Here is a 17,166-nt window from a genome sequence, read left to right as displayed (position 1 = left end):
GGCGTGGCGTAGGAGGAAGCCGAAGAGGGCGCAATGGAGAAACAGATGAGATAGCAGGGGAGAGGATGGAAGACGACTCGGTGTGGAGTTGAGAGAGGCACCGTAAAAATGGCAACTGCCCCTCCGATATGTACCCACATTTTGTGGTAACAGACCGACATGTGGGCCCAAGTGTTTTCGATGGCATTTTCCTCTCGTATTGTCACGTCCAATTCGCACTCCTCCTCTTTTCTTACCTACCAAAATTTACTCCGAGTGACGTGGGCATTACCCTTCGGGTAACCGACATTGCCCTATCCCATATTGTCTAGTTGAAGGCCCATGAAGACACTTGGAGGCAAGATGGGCCACCTGGACGGTGCACCAGAAGAATCCTTGACGGGCAAGACAAAGAAGCAGCCGAACAAGGAAAGATTAGATTCAAAACTACTGTAAACCTAGTCGTACTCGGTTAGACCTCTTGAGACCTGGCCTCCTATATAAAGGCCAGGAGAGGGGCTGCCGAGGGACACAATCAATCTTAGCAGCCTTAGCCACCAAAAGTCTAGAGCTAGACCGCCGTAGCGTTTAGCCTCTCGACGAGATCTCAGCCGAACTATTCGGCATCCCATTGTAACCCATTATCTTCATAATCAAGAACAGACAGGCAGGACATAAGGGTTTTACCTCATCGAGGGCCCCGAACCTGGGTAAATCGCTCTCCCCGCTTGTCTGTGAACGGATGTCTCGTGTCAGCTTGTAGGATTCCATCAACCCTAAGCCCCAATCGGAGGGAATTGCCGAGGAGTACCCTCGACAAGTCATCGGCAGTACCAGTCACGTCCGCGGCGTTCTTACTCGAGTTGCCAACGCCAGCAGAACCAAGAGATTCAATCCGCTACGGATCTTTCGAGTTCGTGCCGCACCATGAAGCGCCTCACTTGATCCCTGAAGGATCGACTGGCAACATGGATGCTACTTTCGGTGGTGTCCACTTCATCATCGACTCCGGAGGTTTTTTTCGCCTCCCTAGGACCAGCGCATCCGGCCTGAAGGCCGCGGTTTCGGAAGACGTTCCTTCAAAAACAACCTTAAAAGTTCCACCCAGGACCATGCAAGAGAGCAGCCAAGGAAGTTTCGATGTCATGGCAGGGCGGAGGAAAAGACGAAGGGACTCGTACCGCGAGGAGGAAGGATGAACATCAACTCACCTTCGTCAGTTCGAACAAGGATGCCACGACGCATTATCAATCAAGGGTCGCAACCGCTCACCATATCTATCGGCCACGGAGCAGCTTGAGGCACCGTGCTACCTCCACTCTTATATCGATCCGAAGGATGGTCGAGAGAAATTCAGTCACTTGTTAAGGAACTGTCGACATTTTCTGGAAATTCGGCAGTTTTGCGATGACCTCAGAGCCGAAGCCATATCGAGAGTTCACGCAATGGAGAGAAGGGCAGGGTCCTACGGTTATCCACCAGAACCATATGTGCCGGAACCATACATACCAGCAGGAGGAGGAGAGCGTGCATCAACCGAGGTATTTCCGGAACCATGCGGGCAAGTCAACATGATCCATAAAACCAGCTTTTCAAAGAGAGAGATCAAGAAATTCTCCCGGGAAGTAAAATATGCGGAAGTCGCCATGGTGGATACACCCGATTTCATCGACTGTCAGATCAGAGTATCTCCTTCAGCAGGGCGGATCACCGAAAGCTGTTCCGAGGCCTGGCCACGCGGCTCTCATTCTTGAAGCACAGATTGGAGGCTACAATATGAGGAAGTATTCATGGATGGAGGAAGTGGCCTGAACCTATTGTTCGCCAACACCATGAGAGCGATTGGTTTAACAGTCGATATGCTAAGAGAATCTGACACGGGGTTCCACGGCATTATACCGACTCGGCCCGCTTATTCTCTTGGTAAAACATCATTGGATGTGGTCTTCGGCACGCCCAGCAATTTTAGGAAAGAGAAGATCGAGTTCGAAGTAGTTGATTGGGAGTCTCAGTACCACGCCATCCTCGGCAGGCCTGCGTTCGCCAAATTCATGGCCGTACCTCACTATGCATACCTAAAACTGAAGATGCCAGGCAACAATGGGACCCCAATAACTGTCCATGGAAGCTTCGCTCGATCGGACAACTGCGATCGGGAATTCCAGAAGATCGCCTCGAAGTTCGGAGCCAAGGAAGAACTCAACGCAATCGACACCGTTACAGATCACACGCAGCCACCAGCCCACAATCGAAACATAAGATCCGACTAGTTTGACGCTGCAAAGGAAGCCAAGAAGCTGCAGGTGCACCCCACTGACCCGAAGAAAACGGTCAATACATCGGCTGACCATACTAGCGCATAGGAAGGCGCGCTCATCGAGTTCCTCCGTGAGCGTTGGGAGATATTTGCATGGCAACCATCCGACATGCCAGGTATTCCCAGGGAACTCGCTGAGCACGCCCTTAATGTTGACCCGACAGCCAAACCAGTGCAGCAGTCAATGCGCCGATTTTCCGAACCAAAGAGGAGAGAAATTGGCGAAGAAGTCAGTCGACTCCGTAAAGCAGGATTCATTCGGGAGCTCAAGGAAGCTGAGTGGGTGGCCAACCCTGTCATGGTGCCCAAAAATGACACCACCGCTCTACGCATGTATATCGCTTACACCAGCCTTAATAAACATTGTCCGAAAGATCACTTCCCGCTGCCTCCTATTGATCAGATAGTCGACTCCACAGCCGGATGCGATCGCCTTTCCTTCCTTGATGCATACTCCGGGTATAATCAGATCAAGCTGAAGAAAGAAGACTAGGAGCTAACCACGTTCATCACCCCACACGGCGTTTTCTGCTACAACGTCATGACTTTCGGGTTGAAAAACGCAGGAGCAACTTATCAACGTTGCATGCAGGCTTGCCTTGGAGAGCAGATTGGGAGGAACATCAAAGTTTACATCAACGACATCGTGGTGAAGACGAAGCACGCCACCACTCTCATCGATTACTTACGGGAAACTTTCGACAACCTAGACAAGTATAAAATCAAGCTGAATCCCAAAAAATGCTTCTTCGGAGTGCCAGGGGGACAAGTACTCGGGTACTTCATTTCAGCCAGGGGGATTGAAGCCAACCCTTTGAAGATCAAAGCTATTCTCGACATGGAGCCGCCAAAGAATCTGCACCAAGTGCAGCAGTTGGCAGGACGTCTAGCAGCGCTTAGTAGATTCATCGCTAAGCTAGGAGAAAAAGCTTTGCCGTTCTATAACCTGATGAAAAAGTCAGAAAAGTTCGAGTGGACAAAAGAGGCGCAGGAGTCCTTCGACAACCTGAAGAAAATCTTGTCAACGTCTCCAGTCCTCGTAACCCCGCGCGAGAAAGAAACGCTGCTTATGTACATAGCCGCAACAGCACAAGTCTTCAGCAGCGTTTTGGTTATCGAGCGAGAAGAGGCAGGAAATGTCCACGGTGTTCAGAGGCCTGTTTACTACCTCAGTGAAGTACTCACACCCGCGAAGCAGAGATACCCTCATCATCAGAAGCTGGCGTATGCAGTATGGAAGTCGGCTCGCAAGCTGCGTCATTATTTCACGGAGCACCCGATTGTCGTCGTAAGTGAAGCACCATTGAAGAACATAATGACTAACCCAGAAGCCACGGGTCGAGTGTCCCAATGGGCCATCGAGATAGCGCCACACGACATAACTTACGTTAATCGAACGGCGATAAAGTCCCAGGCCCTTCCAGATTTCGTGGCAGATTGGATCCAGTCGCAGACACCAGCAGCACCCGACATGTCGGGATCGTGGACAATGTACTTCGACGTGTCAAAACGGAGCACGGGTGCGGGAGCAGGAGTGATATTGATATCACCACATGGAGATAAGATGAAGTACATACTACGTATGAATTTCTCCCTGCCGACGAACAATGAAGCAGAGTATGAAGCACTGCTGCATGGAATGAGGATGGCGAAGGCATGCGGGGCAACTCGCCTAGAAATCTACGAAGACTCAAACTTGGTGGTGCAGCAGTCGATGAACTTATGTGACGTGGTCAGTGACAACATGATCGCCTATCGACAGTTGTATCAAAATATGGAAGCCAAGTTTGAAGGATGCGAGCTCAAACATATCGGCAGAGCCAGCAACGAGGAAGCCGACACTCTGGCGAATATCGGGTCCATGTGCTCCCCCATCCCAGACGGAGTGTTCTACGAAGTCATTGCTCAGCGATTGATAAAAGAGAAAGCTTCGGCATCCTCAAAACTATCGACTGATGAATCTGCGGCAAGCCAGCAACAAACTATCGAAGAACCTTCACCTTCATCAGCGGAGCAAGTCCTCCTCCTCGAGCCGCTATGGACCAAACCATTCCTAGCATACCTGACGAAGCAGGAGCTGCCGGAGGATTCTGTGGAAGAAAGGAAGATCGTCAGACGGTCAAAGGCCTTCACCGTGGTTAATGGCGAGCTTTACAAGCGTAGCATCTCGGGTATCTTCCAAAGGTGTATCGCCATTGACGATGGAAAAGCGCTGTTGCGCGAGATACATGAGGGAACTTGCGGACACCACGCAGGAAGCAGGGCCCTTGTAGCAAAGGCCTTCAGGGCAGGGTTTTACTGGCCAACGGCAGCGTCGGATGCTCGAGATCTAGTCATGAAATGTGACCCCTGTCGGCGCTTTTCTCCAAAGCCGCACGCCCCTGCAATAGATCTAATGACAATACCTCTAGCCTGGCCCTTTGCCCAGTGGGGACTCGACCAAGTTGGGCCACTGCCGAGGTCGTCGCCTAGAGGGCACATGTACTTACTGGTCGCAGTCGACAAGTTCACCAAGTGGATTGAGGCAGTGCTCGTTCGAAACCAGAAGGACGAAACAACAGTTCAGTTTTTCAGAGGAATAACTTGTCGGTTTGGCATGCCCCACAGCATCGTCACAGAAAACGGATCTAACTTCGACTCCAAAGAATTCAGAAAGTTTTGTGACGACGGAGGAATCAAATTGAAGTTTGCATCAGTGGCCCACCCATAGACCAACGGGCAGGTGGAAAGGATCAATGGTCTAATAGGGGATGGCCTCAAGAAACGCCTTACAGGCGCAGCTGGAGCCTGGGTTGAGGAGCTACCATCTGTGCTATGGAGTTTGCGCACTATGCCTAACAGGTCGACTCAGTACACCCCGTTCTTCTCGGTGCATGGAGCCGAAGCAGTCCTACCAGCCGATGTTCGGTTTGAAGCTCCTCGGGTGACAACGTACACAGAATCTTCTTCCAACACTGCGCTGCAGGATGCTGTGGACCTCCTCGACGAGGCACGAGATATTGCCTTGGCAAGAACGACGGTATACCAACAGGCGTTGAGAAATTACCATAGCCGACGAATACGCAGTCGAAGCTTTAATGTTGGGGATATGGTACTTCGGCTGAAGCAAGAAAGACCCTTCAAACTTGAATCACCATGGGAAGGACCATACATCGTCACTGAAGTGATACCAGGAGGAGCATATCGGCTCAAAAACCCAGCTTCAGGAAAAGACGTCGAGAATCCATGGAACATCACACAGTTGCGACGGTTCTATACATAGGATACAATTGTTTTTATTACTCGACAACCCTTAAGGTTACTTTTGCATTATGAATAAAGTTCTAATCATGTTTTCTACCTTTTTTCTTCATTTAGGCCTTATCACCCGAATAGATCGTTCGGGGCCCCTACCATTGGCTCTTACTCCCATCGGGAGCGCTGGCCTAAAGAATACGCTTACACAGTGTCATTGATTAAACTAGCAAAATGTCTGGCGCGGCGGCACGCCGCGCCTTCGATCTGGCCAGTGGATGAAAAATTGCTTAAAATAAATCTGGAATACTGGCCAAATAGAAGGGATCAAATTATTCTTAAAGAAGATCAACTTTATTGTGTCGTCACTTTATTAGTTCTAATGAACTGAACAATTACTAAAATAAGAAAATAAACTGAACACAACAGAGAGTATTATGAAGTTCTCTACACATCCTCAGTCGACATGATACAAATGGATTGATCATTGCTTATGTAGCACATCAAGAATTCAAGAATACTGATCATGAGCGGCATTGTTACTACACAGCCTACAACAGCAGTGGCTCAGCTGTTTGTCCTTCCGCTGAATACCATTATGGAAGCGTAGCGGTGTATTGAACTGACCAACACAAAGAAAAAAAAACCATAGTAGCATCAAGAGATAGATTCCACCTTTTAATGTACAATATTGTTTCTAGATTTCTGAATCTTCCGAACATTAGGTGCATCATCGGCATAAAATAATAAGGCACAACAGGCTGCTGTTACGAAGTATAGCAGAGTCCAACACAAGACAAATTATCTTCCAGAAATGTTCACAGCTGACAATAGTACAAAAGTTAGCTTCAGTTTGGATCCCATATCTACCACATGTGTATTTGTTCTGCATCGTGGAAGTACCTCTACTTAACAATCTGCATGCATTGATTTTTAATTGAATAAATATCCTCTTATGTATACTACCTTGATGTATCTAACTCGGGTACTATCATATTCGTTACTAAAGGTAAGTCAAGAAAAGGTTGCAATATACTATCCGAGAAGGCTTCCTATATAACTATATGGCATTTGAATAAATCACTGGCCTAATTCGTCCTTGTAAAGATGCAGGGTACGAAAGACTTGAACAAAGACAAGAAAAGAACCAGCTAAGCCCTTATATAACATTTAAGGTCTATCAAAGAGCTTTCCAATTGCTCCAAAGTGGAATAACATAGTGGCCTCACAATAAAAGTTACATAATGACGGGATTTATTTAGGTTTCGAACTCGTGCACAATAATATAGGAACTTTCAAGTAACTTCAGTACATACTCCAAAGTGGAACCAAATTAGGTATTCATGTTTTAACATGTCCTATATACAACTATGAAGTTCAATTATACACATTTATATGGGTTTAAAATGCGTTATGACCAAAGACAATCATACCAGAAAGAAAGTCGCAGTAATGCTTTATCCATGCCAACTTCAGCAGCCAAATTTCTGTTCTTTTTATTCGAAACCGCAACCTGCAGAAATGGATCACATCAGTATTGTAGAAGGTAACAACTAATGTTTTTATTAGCGTTGGCATGGTGCACTTTTGAACATCTACAATGTTTCCCTTTATAGTACTACTCCTTGATCTAATTACTCCGATCCTTGGGATAATCATGGTTTTACTAATCAAGTGAAAGACTCATGCCAAGTCCTGAAAATGCCAAACATGCTTTAAATCATCAGAAGTTTGTACACGCCCAACAATGTGTTCAAGCACCAGCATCTGAAGTGCAACAACCAGGGATGGCATCAGTTTTAGTTAAGAAATTATGGAAGCATCGGAACGCGGCGGTCTTCGACAACGCGCGGCCTTCGGTGACAACCCTGTTCAACGACATAGTTGCCGAGGTGCGGCAATGGGCGGACGCGGGCGCTCGAGGCGTGCGCATTTTGCTCCCCTAGATTAGCTATTTTTCTGTTCTTGGGTCGAGTTGTGCGGCGTGGTGTTCGTCCGTCCTCGGACTTGTACATATAACCTTCTTTTTCTATCAATGCATCGAAACGCAAGGCTTTTGCGTTTTCGCGAAAAAGAAATTGTGTGATGATATTACCGTCTAATATTATTTGATGTAGTACACACAATTTGCATCCAATAAATATGTTGATGCAGCATCAGTGGCATTATCTAACATTGGAACAATTAAATAATTCATACAGGAAATTAAAATGCATAGGAAAAGCATGGTGAAATGAGAAATGAAAAATGAAAGATTGCAGGTCACTACTTACTCACACCAATATATGTGGTGTAGCGTAGACAAAGCATGGTGGGGTGACAATGTCAAAAACTCATGGACTGAAACAACAAAATCATGGTTCACCTGAGCCCAAGTGCTGCTCTGCTCACTCCTGCTCCGGGCTTCCACCACTGACCGCCGCCGAGGTCTTGTGCAGCCTGTGTCGCCGCTGACCATGTACTGAAAGCATCAATGGTTACACCTAAAACATGTACTTTTAACCTCCATGCCCGATCCAATAAAAAAGAAGCGGCAAAATAGTCCTACACTATTACGTGTTAGAGCATAAAGAAATTGGTTTTTGAGAATCAAACAACCCAGTTTGGTAACAAGTAATCTATCTAATACCATTAATATATAATAATTGGACTCAAATACATAGATAGTAGGATTGTCTTGCATAATCTGTACATCATAGATAGTAGATTCTACAGTCTACATGACCAAAAATTTCTAATGAGCCAAGTATAGCGAGATGGTGAAGTAGCACAGTATGGTGGGTGGTGTCAGCGTTCCCATGTCTTGGGAGTTGCCAATGATGGGCACACAGGAGAGGATGATGAGCTCCTTGCTTGGCACAATATGTTCTTCTATAACAATACGATGAGCACTTGCTGATCAGCGGTTATACTTTTTGGATGCACTGTTGTTTATTGATGCGCAAAATTCCTTCTCTTCCACCAAGGCCTATATAGACAATAATGTGGTCATTAGTTGTAGTACATAAATGAATTGTCATATCCCTGGATATAGCAAGGTTCTGCTAAACTCTAAAACTGCCAGAGGGGTTCAGGTGTTCAACCACATGTGCTGTAAAGAACTAAAGATGCACGCAAAGTCGCAAATTTTTCCGAGCATTGCTCATGCTTGGTGTGTGCATAAATATCAGACCTACTGTGAGAATTTAGATTGCATGTCAGGTAAAAAAATTAGTTGAATTGTAAGAACTGAATAGAGGGAAGAGCATATCAATTCTCACACTTAGACGATTCCAGGGAAACAACATCAAAGTATTAAAGACGCAATTGATCCAGGCATAAGTAGAACATTAAAATAGTAAAGGATCAATTGACGTGGGCATATGATGGTAGGAATCTTTCCATAGCAACAAAAACATTTGGCAAATAACATAACATTACACCAGGAAGAAACCAAGCGAAATGAACAGAGCTACAGCATTTTTACCTGCACCTGGAGCAAGAACCAACACCCATGTTTTGTATGGAGAATACCAGCGTGGTCGACTATAGAAGAACACGCCGGGCTGGAGGCAGGAGTTGACCATCCTTCCCTGCAACAACTAAACGGTGCCATCTGCTTGAAACATAAGATCAATCCATGACGAAAGGATGAAACTGTAAATATTAGTAGTCATATTACAATATGGAATCTTTTAAATAATTTTACTTCTTGAATTAAATTTTTAGATAATAGATTGGATAATATACTGTGGCATGCCTCGAAAAACTGACAAACATCTGAGACACTACAGGATAAAGGATCCGCAATGAAAAAAGTAGAATTTTCTGCAAGAGGGAAATAGTAGGCTGCACATTCATCTTCTAAAGATAGTAGACAAATAAATATAGGGAGGGTCCTATATTTAGCACCTTCTGAACATTCATCAACCATGCTGCCTTATTGTTAAGTACTAAGAAAATTGTATTTATGTGTGATGAAAACTGAAACGTATTATGCATTACAGCCTTCAAGATAACTGGTATATTAAATTCAGATACAGAAACAATTTGAGCAGATATTTGATACAATATATGCACAAAAATGAAATATCTCAATGTAAAAACAATTTATATATCTTCAGCATGCCTGGTGCTTGGATAGATTTGATTTCTAAATTCAGTGCAGTAAGAAAGATGATGCTATTTGGTCAATGAGAGGAGCTAGCACAGTTTAAAAATCTGAGGCCCACCAAATGCATCCCCAAGTCAACAGTTTGAAAAATACTACAATTCAATAAAGACAGGTACACTACCTACTTCAAACCATGTGATACTAAAACGTCTATAATGTTGGTTTGTGAAGACTGGAGAAAACATTATACATATCCAAGCAGTAGACACAAAATGCCTAGGAAAATGCAACTCGCTCTTATATGCTTTTCCTATAGCAATTACCATATGGTTTAGGTGTCCTTAGTATGGAAAAGCTATTCACTAAAACGGAGCACATGTATTGGCATAGCTAAAAGCTGATAGCTGCAGTACTATTCCAGTGTGTAATGGAAGTTCTTCCGTATGAAAACTTGAAACTGAATTCCTTCTTAGCAAAGATGAATCTCCAGTACAGTCATGTTTGACAACTAAGAGTGCAGAAACATGGCTAAAAGCATAGATCACATCTGATTAGTCGAGACGGCATATATATTTCCAATTCATGATTTTCCTTTTCAATCATATGTGATAGTATTGCTGGGTTTTCACAGCCCAGACTGCTGAACCAAATCACCAAATCAAGCAGACCTTGATTTTCTCTTTTCCCGCAATATAATCTTTTCACTGGTTACAACATCAAAAGGGCTTATACTGACACTTACAAAGGGTTCACTACTGCCATGCATATATTGCTCAACAAATGAGAAAGGAAACCATAACTGTGACATGAGTCCCAGGCAATTCAGGAAAAGAAATCACGAGATTCTTGATAACTAAGAAACAATTATACTACCTCTGTCTATAAATAGATGTCTTAGATTTATCAAATTTTAGATGTATATAGACACTATTTAGTGTATAGATACATCCAAATTTAGACAAATATAAGACATATATTTATGGACGGAGGGAGTACTATCTTGGGATAAAGCTCTATGGACAGCTACAGAAAATTCCCGATCATAATATGGTGAAATTGAATAGTAGTATGACCAGGAAAGTTACAAATGTAAAATTTCATACTAATAAGCTAACAGAATCTGGTTAGAGAAATAAAAATATGAAATTGCTTAGTTAGCCAGCTACAGGTCAGTTAGTGGACAACTGGTTATGTATATAGAGAGTCTTCTATCTTGCACCAAACATGGTTCAGTTTAATATTTTCTTTGGCAGAGACTTTACACAATGAAGCATGTAAGTAAAAATAATCAATTGAATAGCAATAGTTCTAAAAGTATGCTCCTAGCTAGCAGGAGTAGAAACCAAATATGTTTCTGTTTCAGAGGTATGCACATGTATAACTATCTAACAGTGATCTATCTTTACATCTAGCTATGACAAATCAACATCATTTAATCAGGCATAAGAAGTCACTCTCTCACATACCGAACATTTGGAGAGTAGAATAAGAACAATAATTTGATCCATCTGAAGTTCTATTAGACACTGCAACCGTTTACAACGATTTCATCAGTAGATAAATTTTACATCTTGCTTAGATCCATCTTGATTTAATCAGGAAAATCTGTATTTGTTGTTCCGTTCCTTCAGCTAAGAGTTAAGTTCCGCAAGTTCGGTAGGAGAAACTCACCAGATGTGTGGATATGGCGTGGCAAGGAGAGGCATCACACCGCCAACCGGAAGCAGGCAAGTTCAGCAGGAGAAAATTCACCAGACAGGCGCCTATGGCATAGCGAGGAGAGGCGTGACACCAGCAGCTGGGAGCACACTCTGGCATCCATAAATCAAACGATCAAGGAACAGCCTAACATGAACAACCATAGTACATTGGAGTCAAAAAAGCATGAAGCAGCCGGGTCGACCAGGCGTGAAGGGGACCAATCATCAACAAACTCGTTTCCCCTTCACACGGCCTTGTACGCGTAGGTACACATATCACAGATGGATAGGAGGCGGACGGCATAACGAACCGCAGTCTAGCCTTCTGCTGCTCGCCGGCGTGCAGCCCCTCGCCGCCGTCTGCAGCTCGTCCATCTGGGTGGTGGCGGGGCAGCTTCCAGGCGATGCCGCTGTCCCACATCCCGAGCAGGCTGCCGCAAGGCAGGTCATCGAGCGCCCACATGCCGCACCAGCCGACGGGAAAGCGGTGGGGCCATCGTCCGGGGAGCGAACTGCCTGAAGGAAGCCATATCGCATCCACGGCGCCCGCGATGCTATAGAAAGTTCCGGTGCACGGATTAGCAAGTGGCCTACCCACAGGAGGTCGCAGGCGTCAGCTCTTGCAGGAAGGGGAAAAGAATGAGGGAATGGGTGGCGGCGGTTGAGAATCTGAGAGGAAGATGAGAAAAAGGAGAAAAGGCTACCATGAACCAGATCCGGTCCGGCTCGCGGCTGCTCGTTAGCATCAGCACCGGCATGTGGGCGAAGCGGAGCACGGCGGCGCACGCGCCTCCATCTTGGTAGCATGGCCACGCATCGCGGCGCAGCCCCCACGGCGGCCAAGGAGGCACCACGCAACTTGTGGCACACGCGGCCTCCATCTCGGCAGCATGGCCGCGCATCGCGGCGCAGCCCCACGGCGGCCAAGGAGCCACCACGCAGCTTGCCGTTGCCGCCACGAAGGGCGCCCCCTCGCAGGTGCTCGCGAGGCTGAGGACCTCCCATTGGTGACGACTTTGATGAGCTTGCTGACCGAGCCATCGAGGAGCGGTACAACTTGTCGCCAAGAGGAGGGGCGTGGGGAAGAGCAAGGAGGCGGCCAGGGGAGAGGACATACCCGAGGTGGTCCTTGCCGGTGGGCATCGACGGGTCTTCCTCTTCCACCGGCTTCAGCAGCCACTCGGGGCCACGGCGTGGCCAGCACGACTTGTCGCCGTGTTGTGCCATGGCGATGGCATGTCCAGCATCTTCCACGCACCGTCCGGGACATCGCTGGCCACCTGCCGCAGAAGCATTGAAGACGTCGGCGAGGGCTCTCGGCGTTCCCCACCCCTAGTCAACTTCCACATCGGGAGAGATCAGGGTGGGGAGGAAACCGGGACAAGAGGATTGAGAAATGGAGCAGAACGGTGGAGGAAGAGGGACAAAAACGCCAAGAATGACGATCTTGCACGCTCGGGCGACGCCTTTGCCTCCCGCTTTCTCCACAGCAATCCTCATCTCTGGCTGCAAGCTCTGATTTGCTTGAACATGCAGAGGGTCGGGTAGTGAGGAACCCATGCGGAATGTGTGGGATTAGGCGAGGAGGAGCTCTGGCGAGGGCAAGCCGCCGATAAAGATACTGTACATGGAATCTAGCAGGAAGAAGCTCGCGTCGGGAAGAATTTCCAGGATATATGGACGGAGAGAGAGGAGAGGGGATTTCCGGATGTAAAGAGACAAAATAGTCGTCAAAGCGGTGCTATTAGGGCCACATCGACAGTCCAAGCTATGACCACACCAGTTACGTACCACAACAGCTCACCAGCAAAGTAGCATATTACCCAAAATTGCTAAGCGGCACCAAATGGTACACGAAATAATGCAACTGAAATAAAAGAACACGTGTCGCTGCGAGGTTAATCCTCTAACCATCCCAAAATTAGGAGAAAAAAGATGTTTGTTAAGGTTTAATATAGTAGTTATACTCTCAACGAGAGCTAAGATTAATGATGCACCAAAGCAACCAATCCAAGCCTCGAGAAAATACACGAGTGCTGCAGTCGATGGTTATATTATCACAAAATAAGGCTCAAACCGGTGCACCGCGTGACGAAGCCAAGCGTCTAATTCCCTCGACTAAGTCGATGGGTATCGCTCTTACAAAACATACATATCGACTTCGGAATAACATTGCAAAATTCAACGAAGTCATCGAGAGAGCAGGTTGAACTGATCACTCAGCCGCCCTCGACAATGAATTACCAATCAAACTAACATAGTGTGTAACGCACACAGTAAATTTGTACAACACAATCTTATGCAGGTACAAGGTTATTACATTCACGACTGGGCTCCCTGGTTCCCTTGACCCCTCAGTTCCTTCTCAAGGCATGACTCCATCCGAGAGATAATGGTATATGCGGGGCCTCTAGCAATGTCATAATATTGGCCTAAACTCCTCTCGGTGTTTGCTATGGCTCTCAAGTTTAAGGATGGATGACATGCCAATACCGAAGCAAAGGCAAGTTCAGCACCAGCCAGAAGCTCTTTCCGCACCAACTGCCGAATCCTTTCGGGCGACTTGAATCGAGTAAACAGGGCAGACAAGGTTTCAGGTGCCTGGTCCATAGGAAACAAAGTCTTCCAAACCATCGTGAGATGGGCGTGGAACTTATCGAAGTAGTGCGCCTTCTCCACCCGATGTTCAAACTTCGCCATGATAACAGCCTTCGGACGATGCAGCCACAGATCGTGCTTCTGGTGAGCAACATCAGTCATCGCCTCGACCTTTTCATGGATCTTCCTGTTCTCCTCGGATTTATCTGAAGATACAATTGAAAAGGAACGAATATCAGTTAAAAAGAACATCCGAGCTATGCCAGGAATCAGAAGATGGGGAAACACTTACAGCCCAAACTTTCGGTGGCGACATGGAGACCATCGAGAGCATATTGCTCAATAGCAGTTGCTATTTCGCCCTTTTTCTTCACCAACACTGCCATGGCCCGAAGAAAAGTAATGTCTTTATTTAAACGAGACACTTGGTCACGTAAGCGGCGAACAAGGTCAGATTCATCGTTAGTCAAAGGATTTGAGAAAAGCTCGGCACGAGAAGAAGATGAAGGAATCTGCAGTACAATCTTTGATTCAGAACAACATTAACATAAAACTCCCATTGGGAGCGCGTGGCATATATGTTACATCCAAAAGATTGTTTGAATTGGCAACATAGCCGAAATAAAATAAGACTAAGTCAAATTACGATTGGTCTTATTTACAATTAATGAAACAACAAGTTCAAGGAGGCGCTGATGATGAGTCAGAGGCAGCTTCAGGAGTAGGCTTGGCATGTGCTTCGTCTACCAACTTTAGGAGTTGATTGGCACAAGTCACTGCCGATCTTTTGAAGGGTTCGAGGTCGACTAAGTGGTTGTCGTCATCCACAGGCAATGCCTTAGATAACTTCTCCAAGTCAGACCCCATCCCATGACCCATTAGCAGCTGGAAAGTAAGAACCGCCCCAAACATTCGAGAGCGGCGTTTCAATACCTCCACAGGCTCGGAAGAATCGACAAGAAAAGCATCCGCCATCTCACCAAGAGTCTTGTCCTGCTTCATCTTCGGGAAGATCATCGAGTACAACCTCGACAATGCTCCTCTAGTCTTTTGCAGAAGCCCAAGGACTTGGACATTAGATTCAGCAGCAAGCGACAGGGCATCGGATGTGGAGTCCTCCCGAAGCTGATGGCGTCGAGTGATGGTTATATTGGCGGCCTCTGAAAGAAAGACAGATCAGTAGCCGGTAAGGAAATACCAAGAAAGAGACTATGTGTCGTGAATTTTATCCAATAAATCCTTGATGGATTCGCGGAGGACGCCTTCCTTTTTATCGACTGCAACCGCTGCCGCACGCCTGGCGTCCTGTTCATCCTTCATCTGTTGCTTCAGCTTCGACAGCTCCTCCTTCAGCAAGGCATTTTCCTTCTTGGCGTCGGTGTCAAGCCTGTTGGCCTCCAGCACTTGATCAGCCGAAGACTTGACAGTCTTCCAAAGTTGGGCATTTTCAGCCTCCAGTCGAGTAAACTGCTCGGCGAAATCTACCACAGCATCGACTGTGGCATAAATCGGCTGCAGCAAGGGAAATCAAGAAGACTCAGTTGGCATGAAGAAAATTCAGCAAAACAAGGTAGAGTAAATACTTACGTGGTCGCGAGCAGCCGACGAAGTAGGAGCGTTGCTAGGAGGAATAACCTTCGACACTGGAATTTTTTCCACGACCGTCCTCGAAGGAGGCGTCGACTTGGCAGGAGAAGGATTCGGTTCCTTAGCCGATGCCGCTCTCTCAACAGATAATTTAGCCCTCTTTGCGAGAGGAACATGATCATCATCGGAGCTACTTGAGAAAAAAGAATGATTAGCATACAAAATGACAGAGGCCAAATTACGAAGGAGTAAAGATGCTCACAGTTCCAAGTCATCTTCAGCAGCAAAGAAGCCTGACGACCCCTTGTCTGCAGGAGAAGGCGGAGAAGCTCCAACGACATCATTATCTTGTTCACTGGGACTTGATTCAGCCGTTGTGATAAAATCCTCGTCTATCTGCAAGCGACGCTTGCTCCTGGTGAAAGCGGCCTCCTCGGCAGTGTCGTCCCCTTGGACATCGCTGTCCTCAAAGACCTGCTGGACGTCCTCGGTTCCTTCAGAATCGTCGTCATCATCCTCTGGTTCCACACCGCTCTCCGGTGTGGGAGGATAACATTGAATGACGGAGGAGGCCTATCGAGAAATAAAAAGGAGAAAGTTTGTAAAACACAACGAAGAAAGAAGAGATGAAAGCAAGCAAGGAGCAGCAAAGATTACCTCAGTCGGGAGATGGTCAAAATCGTAAGGGGGACGAGCCGATGTCAAGACGATGTTATCCTTCATACTGAGGCACGTCAAGCGGCGAACCTCATCTCGAAGTTCATCTGCCGACAAGTCGGCAGAGCTGACCCTCGACTTGTCGCCCTTGCCAGTATAAAGCCATAATTGGTGGGGTCGAGACATTAGCAGCTGCACTCGACGTTGCAAGAACACTGAATCTACTTCAGTGCCGCACATCATCAAGCCTCCCGTGTTCTTCAGGACGACGATCTGCTCAAACAGCCTGTCGGCTATCGCCCTCTCTTCGGGAGAAAGCGCGTTTTTCCAGGACTTCTTCTGGTGAGCTATCAGGACGTCTTCAAACGGAGGGAGATTCGAGTGCCGCCCAGGCACCACGGGATCTCGTAGGTAGAACCATTTGTTCCGCCAGCCCTGGACGGATTCCTTCATTGGATAGTCGAAGTAATCGACTGATACGTCTCAAAGGTATCTTTAATTTCTGATGTTCCATGCTTGTTTTATGACAATACCTACATGTTTTGTTCACACTTTATGATGATTTTATGCATTTTCTGGAACTAACCTATTGACGAGATGCCGAAGTGCCAGTTCCTGTTTTCTGCTGTTTTTGGTTTCAGAAATCCTAGTAAGGAAATATTCTCGGAATTGGACGAAACCAATCCCCAGTATCTTATATTTCAAGGAAGCTTCCAGAGCACCGAAGAGGGGCCAAAGGAGAGCCAGGTGGGCCCCACACATGGTGGCGGCGCGGCCAAGGGGGGGGGGCGCCTCCCTGATGTGTGGAGCCACCAGACCCCCTCCGACTCCGACTCTTCGCCTATTTAAGCCTTCCTGACCTAAAACATCGAGACGAATAAGCCACGGTACGAGAAACCTTCCAGAGCCGCCGCCATCGCGAAGCCAAGATCTGGGGGACAGGAGTCTCTGTTCCGGCACGCCACCGGGACGGGGAAGTGCCCCCGGAAGGCATCTCCATC

At 46.7% G+C, this 17,166-nt stretch overlaps 1 protein-coding gene and 1 long non-coding RNA gene across 8 annotated transcripts; both read right to left on the bottom strand.

Moving 5' to 3' along the window:
• Nucleotides 1-5,980: 5,980 nt before the first annotated feature.
• On the bottom strand, nt 5,981-8,138 carry LOC139836060 (uncharacterized). Of its 2 annotated transcripts, none has more exons than XR_011751955.1 (3): nt 7,896-8,138; nt 6,964-7,043; nt 5,981-6,152 (listed from the first exon to the last, which is right to left on the bottom strand). It is a non-coding gene; the product is annotated as an uncharacterized lncRNA (long non-coding RNA). The 2 variants fall into 2 exon arrangements; XR_011751956.1 differs by lacking the exon at nt 5,981-6,152 and adding an exon at nt 6,159-6,447.
• A 37-nt stretch (nt 8,139-8,175) lies between these two features.
• Nucleotides 8,176-12,939, bottom strand: LOC127333472 (uncharacterized). 6 transcript variants are annotated; one of them, XM_071826256.1, is made up of 4 exons: nt 11,295-12,939; nt 11,090-11,149; nt 8,997-9,111; nt 8,176-8,498 (listed from the first exon to the last, which is right to left on the bottom strand). In XM_071826256.1, exon 1 carries the CDS (start codon nt 12,548-12,550, stop codon nt 11,600-11,602), a length of 951 nt encoding a protein of 316 aa, XP_071682357.1. In that variant the 5' UTR covers nt 12,551-12,939; the 3' UTR covers nt 8,176-8,498; nt 8,997-9,111; nt 11,090-11,149; nt 11,295-11,599. The 6 variants fall into 6 exon arrangements, with proteins under 6 accessions (XP_071682357.1, XP_071682355.1, XP_071682354.1 ...); XM_071826254.1 differs by having other exon boundaries at nt 11,090-12,939; XM_071826253.1 differs by having other exon boundaries at nt 8,997-11,149.
• Between the last annotated feature and the right edge of the window lie 4,227 nt (nt 12,940-17,166).

The sequence above is a fragment of the Lolium perenne genome, chromosome 2 (genome assembly GCF_019359855.2).
Source record: "Lolium perenne isolate Kyuss_39 chromosome 2, Kyuss_2.0, whole genome shotgun sequence".
Taxonomy (NCBI): Eukaryota; Viridiplantae; Streptophyta; class Magnoliopsida; order Poales; family Poaceae; genus Lolium; species Lolium perenne.
Note: the sequence above shows the minus strand (reverse complement) of the source record. Positions and strands in the feature narration are given on the sequence as shown.

Coding starts and splice junctions, on each gene's coding strand:
- LOC127333472 (XM_071826252.1), bottom strand. CDS start 12,550: ATGGCACAACACGGCGACAAGTCGTGCTGGCCACGCCGTGGCCCCGAG.